The 18,360-nt window shown below is 41.8% G+C and overlaps 1 protein-coding gene across 1 annotated transcript in view; it reads right to left on the reverse strand.

Moving 5' to 3' along the window:
* Positions 1-6,469: 6,469 nt before the first annotated feature.
* LOC127571887 (collagen alpha-4(IV) chain-like) overlaps positions 6,470-18,360 on the reverse strand; it is a 147,506-nt gene continuing 135,615 nt past the window's right edge. Inside the window, exons 45-48 of the mRNA XM_052018634.1 lie at positions 14,911-15,027; positions 11,713-11,901; positions 8,334-8,620; positions 6,470-6,946 (exon numbers count right to left, since the gene is read on the reverse strand). Of these exons, the coding sequence (XP_051874594.1) occupies positions 6,683-6,946; positions 8,334-8,620; positions 11,713-11,901; positions 14,911-15,027 (857 nt within the window). The 3' untranslated portion in view covers positions 6,470-6,682. The remainder of the gene's footprint in view (positions 6,947-8,333; positions 8,621-11,712; positions 11,902-14,910; positions 15,028-18,360) is intronic.

Raw genomic sequence — 18,360 nt, forward strand, 5'->3', positions numbered from 1 at the left:
ATATAGTCCCATTAATGTGGTTGCCCCCTTTGCTTTTATTGCTCAGTTCCACCCAAATTGCCTCAGTACTCGAGCCCTCCAGTATCTCCTCTCTGAGAACTGCTGTGCTATTTTTTTCCTGATGAGTAATACCTCCCCCTCTATCATGTCTAAAGCAGAACTCTGAAACATTGAGCTGCCAGTCCTGCCCCTCCTGCAACCAAGTCTCACTGATGGCTACAACATCATAATTCCACATACAGATCCACGCTCTAAGTTCATCTGCCTTACCTACAATACTCCTTGCATTGAAATAGATGCAACTCAGAACATTAGTCCACCACGCTCAGCCTTTGTTTCTATCTTTACTTGTAGTCTTAACATCTACTTTACCCACAGCCTCTCCACTTGCTGCCCTGCCACTCTGGTTCCCACCCCCCTGCAATTCTGGTTTAAAACCACCCCACCCCCACCCAAAGCAGCACCAGCAAACCTTCCCACAAGGATGTTGGTCCTTCTCCAGTTCAGGTGCAAACAGTCCCCTTTGTACAGATCCCACCTGCCCTGGAAGAGAGCCCAATGATCTAAAAATCTGAAGCCCTCCCTCCTGCACCATCTGCTTAGCCACATGTTAAACTGCTCTATCTTCCTATTTCTTGCCTCACTAGCATGTGGCACAGGTAGTGATCCTGAGATCAACACCCTGGAGGTCCTGTCTTTTAACTTAGCATCTCCTCAGCACTTTTCCTGCATATATCACTGGTACCAACATGTACCACAACCTCCGACTGCTCCCCCTCCCCTTTAAGAATGCTAATGGACTCGATCCAAGGCATCTGACCCTGACACCTGCGAGGCAACATATCATCTAAGAGTCTCATTCTCATCCACAGAACCTCCTGTCTGTCCCCTAACCAATGAATCCCCTATCACTACCACTTGCCTCTTCCTCCCACCTTCCCTTCTGAGCCAAAAAGCCAGACTCAGTGCCCAAGACCTGACTGCTGTGGCTTTCCCCAGTTGGTCATCCCCCCCAACAGTATCTAAAATGATATACTAGTTATTGAGGGGAACAGCCATAGGGGTACCCTGCACTGACTGCCTATTCCCTTTCTCTCTTCTGATAGTCACCCAGTTACCTGCCTCCTGCAACCTAGGTGTGACTGCTTCCCTGTACCTCCTGTCTATCAACCCCTCAGTGTCCTGAATGATCCAAAGGTCATCCAGCTCCAGTTCCCTGACACAGTCTGCAAGGAGCTGCAGCCAGATGTACTTCTCGCAGGTGTAGTCATCAGGGACACTGGATGTCTCCCTGACTTCCCCCATCATGCAAGAGCAGCACACCACTGCACTGGGTGTCATTCCCTCTGCTCTACCTGTGTGATAATAAAGAAAGAAAGAGAACTTAACAGAACCTCACCTTAGCCTCCAACTCTTCACACCAAAGCCTCTTGCACTAGCCCACTCACACAATGGCCACTCCAAAATGGCTGCTCCACTTTACCCACCTGCCTTTTATTGGCTGAGTGGCCATGCACTTAGCCAATCAAAAACAACTTATATTAGAAAAAAACTGCTGGCTCCTCCCCTCTGCTGCTCTGGATATGGAACTGTTTGATTTGTAGAGCTTTGTTGGGCTTGTGTTGTGTTTGTAGAGCTTTGTAAAGAAACCTTCCCATAAATGTGTCTCTTCATATTAGGAACAGCAAGTTCTTTCCCAAAGGTGTCACTTCCTTTCCCAAAATATTTAACAGAATTTTGTGGCATTTCTGATTTACACATTAGATTAAGCAGATAAGGTTCTAGAAGTAACAATTATCTGCCACTTTGGGATGAACTATTGGTTAAAGATTAAATAAATCATTCCTCATTGTCACATTGGAATTGAGATGCTTCAAAATCCTTTCCAACTACAAAATCTTGTGATTTTATATTTCTGTTGCAAGGTGCTTGCTGATGGCTTAATTGTGTAATCTGAAGACAGTTGTTCCTTTGGCAAACAGACGCTAAATATCTGAACAGTTACCAACCTTGTGCATTTTATATACAGCCAGTGTTATTTATTGTATGTCTTTTCATTATATGTGAATTCAATTGAACTGATAACATTTTTTTACAGCAAGTAAAATGACAAATTATAAGAGTAAGATGCATTGTTCTTGTTATCGTAAGTTTAACATGAGAGGACGTGAAATGATGCTAAGCATATGATATAAAATAAGCATGTCTATAGAGGAGGTATTTTGCATACCAGATCCCTGTGCACTGTGAATTGGATTGAAGCTGTCCATTCACCCAGACTTTGCAATAGCAGGGAGAGGGAAATTTTTCATCTCTTCCATTGGAGTTGGATTCAAATTAAGTCTTGTGTAGGCTATTGCACTATGGTACCCAGTCTTTTTAATCCTGGATTAACATCTCATGTAGTACACAAGCCAGGATGATGTAGGTTGATATTTTTGGTCTTGATTATATTAATTGCCTAAAGCTTTAGCTTTTTCCATTCCATGCTACTGTATATACCATGTAATTAATTTGATGATAGCATCCACTTGAGATGCTGAGGGATTGTTAACTTTTGATGAGTTAACATAAAATTTCCCTATAGGAGGACCAGGCAACATAAAATGATTATATCCTGGTTTTTGAACCATTGTCAACTTTGAGATGGATATATACATTTTGGGCAGGCTGTGCATCATTTTGTGTCTGACCAAGCTAAAGTGTGTTCTGAGTGAACACAGCACAATAATGAAGGTGAAATAAGTTCCTCATACCAATGTGCTCTGCTTTTTTTTTTAAACACAAGTTTCAAATAAAGACAGCCAAAAATTCCTGTCTATCTGGAAAGACCAATACAGTTCTGTGAAATGCCTTAAACATGCACCGAATAACCTGGTACACAAGTAATTAAATAAACCATCTAATTTCCTGGCTACTCTCCATCCCCACTGATGATTTTCTATCCATTTGTTCTAATTGGCAGAAAATCATGAACTGGAAGCACAGACAAAATATAATTCAGCCCCTGTTTATATATGAACCACCACATCTTACCACACCAGTTGGTATAAGGACTAAATCATGTATAAAATCTATTCCTCCTAAATAAACATGTAACAGGCTCTTTGGGCTTTTTGTTGGCACCTCAAGAATAATGTAAGTCAAGTTTATTAACACTCAAAGCACCTTAAGTGAAGCCAGGTGAAGAAAAAGACCAACTTATTAGTTGATAACCATCCTCTAAATTGGCAAAGTGTGTTGTTCTAGTCTTTGGAACATTTACCATGAACATAATGATACAATTACAATAGTGTTTCATTAATCTGTTGCATTAATATGATGTAGTTACAGTAACATTTCACAGACTTAGAGGGGGAATTTTAATAGTAATGTTTGAGTCTGTTAAATCAGTGAAACTGTCAAATGCTGCCTTTTGGTTTAACTCACATGTTTCAATATGTGTGCTTAACTCTCTCTAGAGACGGGTAACTATGTAGAATATTTAAATAAGGCAATTCTAGTAACGCTTTCATCAGGATTTAACTTTAACAAGACATGCATGGATTTCCCAGCTTTCCTGAGACTTGACAGAAGGTTAAAGAACAGTTCATGTGCTCAATGAAAATCAGGCCTTCCAACAGGGTATTGCAGATCTCATATTTGCTTTCTAGCTTTCCACTGGGAAAGGGTTTGATGAGAGCATTTGGATGGAGAGGCCAATTTGAGAGACATTTCAGAATAGGCAAAGCCGTTGCCTATTTCAGAATAGGCAAAGTAGATTGGACCATGGTGGATGAGCATCAGCAGCAGCTCTAGGGAAACCTTAACGGAGTGAGGTCGCCAGACACACTGCCCCACATAACAGGAGGTAGAGGTAGAGGCAGAGGCTCTGCTTTCTTGACCTCAGAAGTGGTAATGCTTGTGGAAACTTCATGTGGTAATAGCGACACAGGAAACTGCAGAAGCCAGAATCTGGAGCAGAAAAAAATAAACTGAACTCAGCCGATCAGGCAATATCTATAGGGATAAGGAGATGGTCGACATTTCAGGTGAAGAGCCTGCATCAGGAGTGAGAGTGGGGAGGGAAAATAGCCAGTATATAGAAGTGAGAGGGATGGGTGAGACAGAGGGAATCAGATGAGGGGGGGTGGGGGGGAACGATGGGCGGATGGAAGGAGATGGGGGAGGGGATAGGAAAGGTGAATCAGGGGAGAAGAAACTCACATAAGTAGGTATGTGGTTGATGGGTAGATGGAAGCAAGTTGGGGGTTTGGTGGTAATGAGTCTAGGTTAAGGGTGGGTGGGTGGGTTGTGGGGGGGGGTGTGGTGAAAGGAAGGATGGAAAAGGTGAACAAAGGGAGAAACACTCTGGGTGAACTGGTGGGAGTGGGAAAGAGTGGGTTACCTGAAATTGGAAAATTCAACATTCATACCATTGGGCTGTAGGCTATCCAAGCAGATTGAGGTGTTATCCTTCCAGTCTGCATGTGGCCTCACCAAGGACAGACAGGTCGGTGGGAGTGGGGAATGGGGAATGGGAAGGGGAGTTGAAATGACGTGCAGCTGGGAGCTCAAGATGGCCATTGCAGACAGAGAGCAGGTGTTCTGCAAAATGGTCACCTAGTCTATGCTTGGTCTCACCAATGTAGAAGAGGTCACACCTCGAGCATCAATTGACCAGGTTGGAGGAGGTCCACGTGAATCTCTGCCTCACCTGGAAGGGCTGTTTAGGTTGCTGGATGGTGGTGAGGGAGGTGTAGGGACATGTGTTGTACATCCTACGGTTACAGAGGAATGTCCCTACAGTGATGGTAGACCTCACAGCCTTCTAAAAGATAACCTGTGACTTGAAAAATCAATTCACAGAAGTGATGTGTGTTACATCAAACGACTTTTTAAACTCTGCTGAGGGGTTCTGCCTCTTCTGTCCCTTTCAGGTTCTGATATCCAGATCCAAAAATGCCATGGTTGATGTTGTATGGAGTTGTCCATTATATCCATGGATATGCTTGCAGTGCACCATGATTCACATTTGCTTGTCTTGGACTCCTTCAATGTCTCTGCAATCACCGATCGTGGTGTGGATTGCCGGCCCTAAGTTTACTGATTTTCTGCTGCCCTCTATAATTAGCCTTTCATCAGAGCCCTGGGATTCAGTATCTGAGACCAGTGCTGCAGAACATGGAGGCTGTCTCTCCAATGTGGACTCCCCACAGCTGTAGTTGTTGCCATTATCTACTTGTGCATACCTGTCATCAGATGACATCCCAACTTACTGCCTAGTTGGCTGCACCAAAGTGCAAGTATCTACACGGGACCATTGGAAGCATTGAATCCAGTGACCCCTCAGAAGGAACCTGGTCCACTGAGAATTCATCATCTGGGAGATCATGTTAATTAATGACAAGGTAAGGATGTTGCAGCTTAACATGAAGATGATCATATTTCACTCACTGCTGAAATTCACTTGGCTGTTTCAAATTCTGTCACCAGTTTAGGGTGAGGTCTCAGTTTTCCATCTCTAATGGTCAGGAATGTGAAACGTAACTAATCGCTTCCTGTTCTGTAGTTGTCAACAGGGAATCTGCAGTTCCCCTTTCTCTCCCTAGCATTCTGTGCTCTCCTGTGACAGGGGAAAGAGTTGACCTATGACAGTGATGGCCTGAATACGATTGACAAGTGCAATGCATTTGGTCATGATGGCTTTCAAGGATGAATGTGACCATGATGGATGGGAAGACAGACATGCAAAAAAGTGCACAGAAAAATAACGAGAGATGCTCCTCGAAGTTAAGTCATCTTCTGAAGGAGTATGTTGAACAGAGTCAGGTGGGGAGCAGAATATTGTGCACACCAGGTTTCCTGACCTGATTTGGTTATTAAAGCACCTCTTGCATTGAAGATAAGATTGTGGCATAATGTGGCTGTTACTTCATTAGCTACTTCCAGCTACAACTTCATTATAGCAGCATGTTTATACTTCCCAGCAGTGGTTCAAAAGATGCATCATCAAATTGTGGTGCCACCCATGAATTGCCTAAATCCATTTAACATGTCTCTTCAGCATTCAACAGCTTTTAGCTCCTTTAGCTTCCATCCTTAAAATTCAGGACCCTGCCAGTAGTGTATTTAATACCTTACCCAGAAGTAATATCATAAGGAAGTGGTACAATCTGATTTGCTTGAGGTTTCAGACTGCTATCACACTCCTTCCCTGCTCAAACGTGCCTGAGTGTGATTCCTGGGGTGATTAATTTTAACTGTGAAATGATTACAATAACTTTTGCAAGACTACGTTCAAATGCCCAAATTGTGAATGTTCTGTAGATATTCCTCATTATCTTAATTTCACAAATTTCTGCTAAGACCAGGTGGCAAAAATAACTCAACATTTAAAAAAAATAATTTTACATATCTATAAGTTAAATTGCACTGATGATGCCAATAAGCAGCTGTACATTTCATATAAAATTTAATCTCCATAGATTCTACTTTTTAATGTATTGATTATCATAAGCATGCTAGTGCCAGTGTAAATTTTACATTCTCCTGACATACATTTCTAATTAGCTGTAGTTGAAGGTGAACTTAGGAAGAAATTAAATAAGCACCATTAAACATTAGGCTTGAATTGCTGCCTTCCTTTTTGGTAAAACATTTTACTATTTCCTTATCTTGTTGAATTTCAATGCAATTGAAATTACTTGTTTTTCAAACAAACTTGACATCTGCTAACTCTTTGCCTCTGTAATTGCTCTATCTTCAGAGTTTCTGAAGGGGCATGAAGTCCAAACTGCTGGTATGGTTGCACAGTTGTCAGCCAGAAGCTGTATTTGTCAGTAAAGTAGTGGCAGGTGCCACGAGCTCCTTGGCATTCGATGAATGGTGCCAGGCGGAAATCCTCTAGGCAACTCCCAGGTGATGTTAGGGACTGGCCCCCTCCTTCTGCACCCGCTCCAGTATGCTATGAGAAGGACAAACATAATACTCATTTTAAAATGCTAAACTTCTATACCATGCCTCACCCTGGAATAAGAACCATAAAAATGAGCAAGCAATGTACTTAGAATCTGCTGCTTTCTTTGAAAATCAAACAAAAATTGCAAATACAGGAAATCTGAAATAAAAACAAATGTTGGAAACACTCAGCAGGTTAGGCAGCATCTATGAAAAGAAAACAGTTAACATTTCAGGCTTACGTCTTTTATCATAGGGTCCTGGGCTTGAAACATTAATTCTGCTTCTCTTTCCACACGTCTTACGCTCACCTGCTGAGTGAATTCAGCACTTTCTGTTGCTTTCTCCTGTTAGAATTTCTTTTAGTGCACAAAGTGTGGCAAAGACAACAAGCACAGATTGGAAATGAAGCATTTGGATGAAGCTGCACCCACTGAAACTGCACTATTGATCTTTTTAATCAAGTCCCTTGTGATCTCCCTTCCAAACACATGCAAAATCTTGCTGAAAAAAGGTTAAAAAAATAGTCACAGACTGTTAGTGTTCCTCAGTTGGTGCATCAGGTGCATCATGTTGCAGCAAATCCTGATGATGCTACCAACCAGAGCAATTATGTTTTGCCTTTGAACTTTAGCCAAAAGTAGATTAATAAGGAAAGTTTTTCTGTTCCACCAGAACCATCCAAGTAAAAAAAAAATCACTTCTTGTGTATCTCACTAAACTTGGTTCTTTCGCTCGAATATATTCATCTAACTGATTGAAATCATAGCTGGTTTCCTGCAGAAACACTGCACAAATTTTCGGTTTCTTTGTGGTTCAGGTAGACCAAAAGTACTTGGACCAGGTTCATGCCAAATATTTAACACCTCAAAAACAGATCTGAAATAAATCTCTTCAATTCTCAATGGAGAAAATTAAAGTTAGGCTCCCTCTGGGCTACGGAGGGCTTCCTATGGGGTTTTTAGAAAAACTAAAGGTGTAATGTACACCCTTATGCTAAATCTAACTTAACCCAGAAATGTAAAATTTTGCATGTGTTTTGTTACTGAGCTATGCACAGGACACATGGACATTCTATTTTATTATATATCTTTAATATATTACAATAGTAAGTGCTTTTCATGCTTGTAAAGTGCTGTAGCGTATCAAAGAATATGAATACGTAATTATTTACTTGCAGAGATAATGCACCAAGTGATAAATTTAAGATCAACAGAAGTGAAGTTCATTGCGAATAGGCAGCTTGTCAGCCTTCAAATAATGTCAGTGGGGGAGAAAAAGCAGCCTCGTGCGTTCATTTGAACTATTTGTTAACACCAATTTTATGCCCACCATGTGAGTTTGGTTTCATGATAATTTATCCAAGTGCATGAATTATTAAAAATTCAGCTTACCATCAAGAAAGAATATCCGATCCAAAGGCTGATCCATCCTGAAGGGCAAGGAGGAATAGTCTGATCCTGGCTATGTACAGCCACTGTGACAGAAGGTGCCTCGCAGACAGAGCACCTGCTAATGTGAGGCTCTATCTCATGTTCAGTGAGTGGCATCATGGGGATAGGTGCGGTGGTTGACAACCAATAGGATTTGTCGTTTCTACTGGCATAGTGGCAAACTTCATCAATGCTGCAATATGCAAATGGCACAGTACTGAACATTGGCAGACAAGAGCCAGGTAGACCTGGGAGAACAGTAAGATTGCAGTAGTAGTTATCAAAAACTATCTGAAAAAAGCATTAGAAGTAATATTAAATATCCTGAGAATGGACCATTAAAATGAATTACTGTGCAGACACAAAATCAAACAAGTTTCTTTTTATAACCAAACAGAGCAGCAACTGGGTACAGAGTGTCACTCTTATGCAGAGATAGCCATCGGATACAAACTCTTGGATACAGCCTATCAATTGCACATTCACCTGGTACAGTCCATCATGTACTTGTGCACACAAACACACACACACTCACTCTCTTGAAAGCAGCTTATCTATATACTCAGCCCTGACTATAGCCAGTGAAGTGCACAGTCCTGTTTACAGAGACACACTTGCCATGCAGAGCACACACTCCAGTTTCTGTTGTGGACAATGATCAGGCTTTCTTGCTAAGCTGCTTTAAGCCTGGAACAGCAAATCCTTGTCGAGTCCAAAGTGACACTTTGTTCCCAGAGTGTCAATACCACATATTCACATATTTTAATATTAATGCAAGATAATTAATTTCCAAACCATGCCTGAGGAAGAGTTAGGTTTCTATCCAAGCTCTACTTGTTGTTAGACATTCCAGGGCAGCAAGGAGAAGCTTATTTTCAAATTCATTCACAGGATCCAAAAATCGCTGGCTTGGCAGCTACTTATCACCCACCCTCATTTTCTTCAACTGAGTGGCTTGCTGGGCCATTTCAGAGGGCAGTTAAAAGTCAACCATATCTTAGAGGGCCTGGAATGATAAAGGTAACTAAGGCAGCTTTCATACTTCTTGGAACACCAGTGAGCCAAGTAGTCTTTAAGACCATCTGACTGACATATGATCATCATTATGCAAGCTTTATTTAATTGTAATGAATTGGAAGCCATCGGTTGCCACTGTGAGATCTGAACATGTATATCTGGATTCCACATCCAGATGCTCCTGACTACTCTGGGGCCGTAGTATTCGAGTGGAGTTTAGTTGCGATATGCTCCACACTAGGGCAACCTGTCTGTACCCACTGTCAAGCTTAGACCTGGCAACAAGTCATGATATTAGAGTGCTTGCTGCCTCGTGAAGAGTATACAGTTGAGGAATTTAGGAGAGCAAAGGGACAGGAGAAATTGGAGGGAATAATTCATCAATGCAGTGTCTGAGGCAGACCAGTACTGCTACTATTCAGAGTATGTGTAATACTAGCTACTGGAGGTGTAAAATCCTGTTGTCAGAAGATTTACAACAATGTGTCAAGGCACAAATGAAACACTGGGGTGATGATCATGTATTGTGGGATAAACCATCTTGTGAACTATCAAGTTAGAATTACCTATATTGTTACCCAAATTATAATGTGGTTTCACAATGAGTAGAATATGAAAACATGATCTTTGTCATTGATTTTTTAATATAGAAAGCATATAAAGGGCAGGCACAGTAGTGTAGCGGTTAGCATAATGCTATTACAGCGCTAGCGACCCGGGTTCAATTCCAGCCACTGTCTGTAAGGAGTTTGTACGTTCTCCCCGTGTCTGCGTGGGTTTTTCTCCGGGTGCTCCGGTTTCCTCCCACATTCCACAGACATATGGGTTAGGAAGTTGCGGGCATGCTATGTTGGCGCTGGAAGCGTGGTGACACTTGCAGGCTGCCCCCAGAATACTCTATGCAAAAGATACATTTTACTGTGTGTTTTGATGTACACGTGACTAATAGAGGTATTGCTTTATTATTGTCACTTGTACCGAGGTACAGTGAAAAACTTGTCTTGCATACCAATTGTACAGGTCAATTCATTACACAGTGCAGTTACATTGAGTTAGTACAGAGTGCATTGATGTAGTACAGGTAAAAACAATAACAGTACAGAGTAAAGTGTCACAGCTACAGACAAAGTGCAGCGCAGGTAGACAATAAGGTGCAAGGTCAAAAACAAGGTAGATCGTGAGATCATAGTCCATCTCATTGTATAAGGGAACCGTTTGAAATCATTTATAATTGGGGTATTTAGTGATGAAGGTAGGGTGTTGGGAGGCTGTAGAAGCATCGAGGAGTGAGGCCATAAAGTAGTTTAAGGAAAAAGGTGTGAGTTTTAAACTTCAAGCAGGTCAGCAGAAACAGAAGTAAAGGGAGAGTAGAATTAGTGTGGTATAGGTTATGGATGGTGGAGATTTGGATGTGTTGAAGCTTTGGAAAGTATAGGGCTGAAGGTCAGTCAGGAACAGTTAATTCTGAAGGCATGGATGAAATGGGGAGGAGAAAGTAGGCAAAGGTTGTGTTGGATGGAGCATAGAATCAGATATCCAGCTCGGGGGATGAAGAGGAAATATAGTGAATAATCTGAGAAGGGAGATGGAATCAGTGGTGGCGTGTGTGATGAGGGTCAGAAGACAATGGTATGGTCTTCTCTGCACGTGGAATAACCTATCACCTTGCATATTTCACCTGAACATTTCAGCTCTGACTTGCACTGCAAGAAATCCCAATTCTATCCAGAATGATGCCAATTGATTACGGTGAAAAAAATATTTCTATTTGGCAATGATAATAAATTTCTCCCCCAAATATCCATTCCCTTGAAAGCACTGATTCAGATTTACCAGTTGATCAGCGAACGCTGATGAGACCCAGGTCTATGTCTCCTTATTGCTCATCTATGACTGAATGTCAAGCAATTTCTTCAATATATGGGGGGAAAGACCTGCATTTATATAGCACCCCTTCTAACCTCAGGAGATCCCAGAGCACTTTACAGCCATACACTTCAGAAGTGTAGAGTGGTCAAAAGGAGAAAATTGTGGTTCTTTGAAGTCTGAATGCTAAGCAGTTGCCTGGCAACATTGAGAGGGAACACCCAGCAGGGGTAGAGCTGGGTGTTGACGTGGAACATCTGTAAAGTCTAACCTGCCTCCAAGAAAATGATACCAGGAAAAAAGTCTCATTTAATGTGTAAATGAAATTGGATGTTGCATCCACAGCATTGTATGTACTATCATTTGGAGTTGTACTGAGATTAGTATATGTCCGAAGAAGGCCAAGAACAAAAGTGAAAACATGGCAAGATGACAGTCCAAAAAGGTTTAAACTTACCAAGATCTTGACTGTGAGACTTTTCTTGGCCCTGCAGATAAAGCAAACTGTATCCTTGCCAAAGGCTTGGCATGTTTTGAGGACAAGTAGGTATCCTTTCTGACTGGCTGTGCACCACAATCAGAAAACCACCAGAGGGTGAAGGGCAGGGACCCAGATCTCCTGGTGGCCCTTGTTCTCCAGGAAGGCCTAAAGTAAGGAACAAAAATATAATAAATCAATGGCAGCTATACTGTATGTTCAAACTACTCAAGATGAGCAAATGTTATTAAATTTGCTGGACTCGGTTATATTGGTTCTGATTTTGAACATGCATTGGAGTTGATCCCCGAGGAACTGCCTTTTCTTCTGCTATTGTAGAACCTGTGACAGTAAATGTAATACAGTGCCATAGCTGTTATATGAAATTAAGCCCAATTCAGAACCTAAGAGCGCTCACATGGTCTGTGACCACTTGGAAATGGGAGAGTTGGTCCCATGCTTCTAATCTACCAGCGAGCATTTCTTGATTTGTGGCAAGTCAAAATGTTTGATCCATTTCATGCGCCAGCCTCATTCACAAGTATTTAAATGATACCGAGTGGAAGTCTGCTGCACTTTCTTCATGATTGCACTTTTACCCATGGGTGCCCGTAGGGGACAGGATCAGCCAGTGGGAGAGGGCCAAAATCCCCACTGCAGAAATGCTTGCTTTCCTTATCATTAAACATGCTCCCTCTGCAGATCGAACCTTCTGCAGCAACCAAGATAAAAGGGGTTCTTAGAAGTCACAAACAAAAATTAAAATTCCTAAAAAAAAATTGGGAGGCAGAAGTATTCAAATAACATTTAAGAAAGCTCCTCAGATGAAGGATTTCTTAAAGAGATTAATATTTGGCTTATAACATCTATAGGAATTATTTAGTTCAGTGCCATTTTTATTTTACATCTTCCATATTTTTAAATGTAATAATATTTTTGCTTCCCCATCTTAAGGAAGTCAGCTATGCAGTGGAATGGTATGATCACACTGTAAACTGTGTGTGACCCCAAGCAACAGCGAACATGGATCCAAAGCATTGAGCAGCAAATTACAGAGCACAGAGGTATTGTAATCTAAGTCAGTTCTGCCTCTGGGGAAAAGATCCATACAGAAAAATGAATGTGGCATGGGGGTAAGTCAGTGCTTGTAGTGGTGATGTCCCAGCAAGGACCCTTCGTTAACCTGTAGTTCCTGACCTGCTGTATAATTTGAAACACAAAACAAAACCTGCAGATGCTGGAAGTGTGAAATTAAAAAATACCCAGCAGATTGAGCAGCATCTGTGGAAAGAAAAACAGAGTTAATGTTTCAGGTCAAAGGTCCTTCATCAGAACTTGGGAAAAAAAGGGTAGTTTTATGTTGCAGAGAGAATGGGGGAGGGATGAATAGGATGAAGGGAATAACTCTGATAGAGAGGCACAGCTTGTAGAGCTGCTGCCCCACAGCTCCAGCGACCTGGGTTCAGTCCTGGTCTCTGGTGCTGCTTCACCTGGACAGACTGTTTGCGTCCCTGGATGATGGGAAAGGAAGAGGTAAAAGAACAGGTGTTGCTTCTCCTGCTCTTACATGAGAAAGTGCCGTAAGTAGGGAGTGGTTGTTGGAAATTGGAAGAGCAAACCAGGAAGTCGTGAAGGGAACAGTCTCTTCGAAATGCTGAAAGGGGACGGGAAGATGTGTCTGGTGGTGGAACCTCATTGAAGGGAGCAGGATTTGCAAGAGTTGATCAGTGGGATGGTGGGATGGAAAGTGAGGACCCGGGGACCTCTATCCTTGCTCTGTCAAGAGGATCGAGAGTGAAAGCAGAATTGCAGGAAATAGATGAGATATAGTCAAAGGCTCTGAACACTGTGGTAGAGGGGAGGCCACAGTGGGGAAGAAGGAAGACATCTCAGAAGCACTTGTGTGCAATGCATGTCTCCTAACGTATGGCGACACACAGATCCAGAAAGGGAAGTCAGGGAATGGATCATGTGGAGGTGAGAAGAGGGTGGAAATTGGCAGCGACACACTTAAGTTTATCAGTTTTGCAATGAGTGCAGGAAGCAGCCCCAATACAGTCACTGATGCTCTGGAAGGTGTCAGGTCACATGCAGCCATTCTAAACGGAGACAAGCTGCCTGTGAAGTTCATTTTCTACAGCCTTTGGGGACAATTTTAGACATATAAACAGTTTTGTTTTCACCACCTCCAACTGATTTTGAAAAATGCATTCAGAGAAAGCAATAAAAGCACACAAATATTTCAGAAACTGCCAAGGTTCTTGATGCCCCATGAAAACTGGTTTTGAGAGTTTAGTTAGGCCATTTTAAGGATAGATCTTTCCAGCAAGTCAATGAGAACCCACAAGATGCCTAAGATGGCCAGTGCTCCAGGAACCAGGGAATTAAATTTGATCATTTGGAGCTGTTTAGAAGAATCACTGGTAAGGCATAAATATTTGGGATTTTATCATTTTCTTTCTATAGTTTGATTTATTAGTGAAAAATACGTTAGAGCTGTGGTCAAGGTTGATAGGCTGGTAGGTTGATAGGTTGATAGAACGTTGAAAGTTGGAATGATGAAAGCTTTAGACATGTGTTCAGTCAGTCTGAACCTAGACACAACAAACAACCTGCTGGAGGAACTCAGCGGGTCGAGCAGCATCTGTAGGAGGAAAAGAATTGTCGACATTTCAGGAATTGGACTCCTGACGCAGGGTTTCAACCTGAAACGATGATGATTCCTTTCCCTCCACACATGCCTCTCGACCCGATGAATTCCTTCAGCAGATTGTCTGTTGCTCCAGATTCCAGCATCTGCAGTCTCTTGTGTCTCCATTGAACCTAGACAATGACATTGGGTAGGCAGAAAATGATCTACTCCTGGCTTCCCCCTTGAAATTTACAGGGGCAGAGTAATCAGGCAACTGCATTCCTCCCCAAATTCCTTAAATTCCCCTTTACCACCAGCTTCTACGTCTTACCCCTCCCCCCTCAACCACCACCACTTCCCTCCAATTAGAAACCACTCTTTCTGTGGTTAGGACTAAACCCTTAACTACAAGAATATTTCAGCTAAAAATTCCAGAAAGAACATTTATAGCAGTAAAAGAAAGGTCTTGGAGAGCTTGTTTTAAAAAAGATGATTCCATATTTTTCATTGGGTAAAATAAACAATCAATGCTACTTTTTTCTCACCTCGGTCTCCAGTCATCCCTCGTTGCCCAGGTTTGCCAGGAGCTCCAGGAGGTCCAGGGGGTCCAATGGGGCCATCAGGACCCAACCGGCCTGATTTGCCTTTTTGCCCCTTGGGTCCTGTAGATGTGCAGAGAATAAACATTCACACAATTGTCCAAGGCTTGTCAGAATATCATTAATTTGCAGGTAATAGAACTCTGTAAAATAACACTCAGATTTTAGCAATAATTTTGAAATTAAAAAAATAATTTCATTGAATATCACAAGGAAAAAACACTGGTAAGAAAATATTTGCATAAGTGTATGTGCTAGTGCATGGGTGTAAAGAGGAGAACGAGTGTGTGTGTTATATGCAAGACCTGATTTGTATGTATGAGAGTGTATTAAGATGAGAGTGTAAGAGCATGCACAAATGTATAATTGTGTATAAGTGTGTGCATGTGTGTGTAAGTTGTGATTGCCTGAAAGCATTTGAACAAAGGTGTGTGTTGGCGTGTGTGTTTGTGGCTGTAACGCATTTTTGGAAAAAGCAAATGTCCCCAAACAGGACTTCTAAAGCTAAGATGCAAGTGAATCAGAAAGACAAGAGAAGTGTTTGGCAAGCCAGAAGCTCCTTATTTAGTTCAAATGCAGATAAAATGTGTGGGAAAAATTAATTTTTAGTTGGAGCAACAAGAAGATAATGGCCTGACAGCAATGTTAAAAGTATATTTTGAAAACCCTTGGGCTGCAATCCCAGTACTTGACCTATTTGTTTCAATGCATTTGGTCACAGAATATGGATATCATTGGAAAAGCCAACATTTGTTATCCATTTTTAATTGCTGGGTTTGGCATCACATGTCAGCCAGACCAGAGGAGGATGGCAGATTTCCTCCCCTGAAGAACATCAGTTTTACAACGATCCAGTTGTTTCATATTTACCATTACCAACTGGTTTTAAATCCAGATTTATTCAATTACTTGTATTTGAATTCCCCAGCTGCTGTGGTGGGACTCAAACACACATCTCTGCATAAATGTTCCAGAATTCTGGTTGCTAGTCTAGTAACATAACCATTATGCTACCATACCACATCAATACCTTCTTTTCAATTTGGACTTCATTAGAATCTTCAAGGTCAGTTGCAGGACAGCTCATTCACTTTGAGTTGGTGAGGAATCTTAGGTCTCTCATTGTCCAAAATATTGCTGGCCATCTACCCCTGCACCATGCTATTTGTTCAATTATGACCCCAGGTGCAGTTTTCCGCTGGGAGCAAGGCTCCAGGGCAGAATTGGGCATAGGACTATCTCAGCATAGACAGTCTACTGCAGTTACAGAACAGCCAGCAAAACCCACAGCCAAGGTTCTGGGTTCTCAAAAATGTCAATGTGGTTGGGGAAATTTTATGTTTCTTAATATTTTTGACATGCACAAAGAAAGTACTCTTTGGAACAGATTTTAAAAAATTAAAAATTTTGCTTAAAAAAATTAAAAAGTTAATTATTACTGTTCTCAAAAAGCTGAAGTCTCCAATTCACTGTGCTTGTGTCTACTTTAACCCAGCACTGCCTCAGCTGGTAGGCTTCCCAGCCCAAGAACCAAGAAGCCAACAGAAGGTCACACTGTCCCAAGGGATTCCACGAAGAATATATTGGTGCAGCACAAAGGTATAGCAGCTACTGGTGAGAGGGTGCAATTTCCCACTGCTGGCTTTGCCCTATGCCAATGCTAGAAAAAAAGATGTCTGCAGGCATACCAGTGTAAAGCCCTGTATCAATGCTGGCATTGGGATAAAAGATCTGCCCCACTACTTCAGATGTGCCACCTACACTGGATTACAATATCTTTGGGCAAGCAGGCAGCATTAAGTTATATATACGCACTGCAGAAACTTGAGCACAAAATATAGTTGACAGATCTATACAATTCTGAGGGAGTGCTGCATCATCATAAGTGCTGTATTTTGGTTGAGCTGTTAACTTGCGGCGCTCTCGGGACAAAGACTCCTTGGGATTTTTTTTGAATCCCCTGGGTTTTTTTGTTGCCAATTATTTAATATCCTCTCTCCCCACCCCACCATCACAAAGATAATTTGTTTGATCATTATTATATCACCATTTGTGGAACCCTGCTGTGCAAAAAAATTGGATTCTACATCTTCCCCCACTATTACCCTTGCTTCTAAAATAGTAAATTGGTTTGCAAATGTTTTGTGACATTTTATGGTCATGAAAAGTGCTTTACAAATGCAAACCTTTCTCCCCTTGTGTTTCCCAACTGCTGATTATGTGGTTTCTTTCCCCCCATGAAAATAATGATAATGCGTTAACTCAGAACTTCTAAACTTAAACTCCCAGTAAAATATTGACTAATACAGTGGAATATATAAAATCACAGAATAATTACAGCAAGGAAGGAAGCCATTTGGTACAGAAATAAGTCTTTTCTATTAAGCATTTTTTTTAAGAGATTGAAAAATAAACTAGTAAAACCTGGAATAGCCAAAATAAAGCAAAGCACCATGTAATAATGTGAGTGATATTTCTATCATTGCCCACACATTGTTCCCATTAACTCTGCTTTGTTGCCCAATCTGACTTACTCCATTTGAAATTTCCTCAGATCTTTTTAAGACAGTGACCTGCCATCCTTTAATGAATTCAGCAGGGCCTCAACGATGTCCTCAAGAGCATCTTAAGTCACACAAGCTCTTCTGCAAACAGGCATTAATCTCGAGCAAGGCAATTTCAACCCCAGTAACATTTGGAAAGCCAAAAGGAAGAGGTCATGCCATATGAAAGATCAAAGGCATCAAATCCCTGGGTTTAATCTCCTAACTAGATCAAGGTCATCTCTAAAACACATCTGCACAAATGCTGGCAAATGTGGACAACTGATATACAAATAGAAATTAAAACCCCCTCCAAATATGTGACAGTGGCCATCAGGAATGGACTATGGAACATCCAAATCATGAGCAATCCATAAAAGTGAAAGGGTGATACAGGAGATTCTGCAGAAGTTGGAATCTGGAGCAACACACAAAATGCTGGAGGAACTCAGCAGGTCAGGCAGCATCTATGGAAGGAAATAAACAGTCGAGACCCTTCATCAGGACCGGAAAGGAAGAGGGCAGACGCCAGAATAAGAAGGGGAGGGGGAGGAGCACAGGCTGGCATGTGATAGGTGAGTCTAGGTGAGAGGTGGAAGGTTGGGGGAGAGGGGTGAAAGGGAATGATGTAAGAAGCTGAGAGATGATAGGGAGAAGAGGCGAAGGGCTGAAGGAGGAGGAATCTGGTAGGAGAGGGCAGTAGACCATAGAATAAAGGGAAGGAGATGGGGAATAGATGAGCAGGTCATGAGGGCAGGGGAGAGGCAAGAGAAGGGGTGAGGGGACCACAGGAATGAGGGAAAACAAAGGGTGGAGAGGGGTGTCCGGAAGTTAGAGGAATCGATGTTGAGGC

This window comes from Pristis pectinata, chromosome 6 (assembly GCF_009764475.1).
Source record: "Pristis pectinata isolate sPriPec2 chromosome 6, sPriPec2.1.pri, whole genome shotgun sequence".
Taxonomy (NCBI): Eukaryota; Metazoa; Chordata; class Chondrichthyes; order Rhinopristiformes; family Pristidae; genus Pristis; species Pristis pectinata.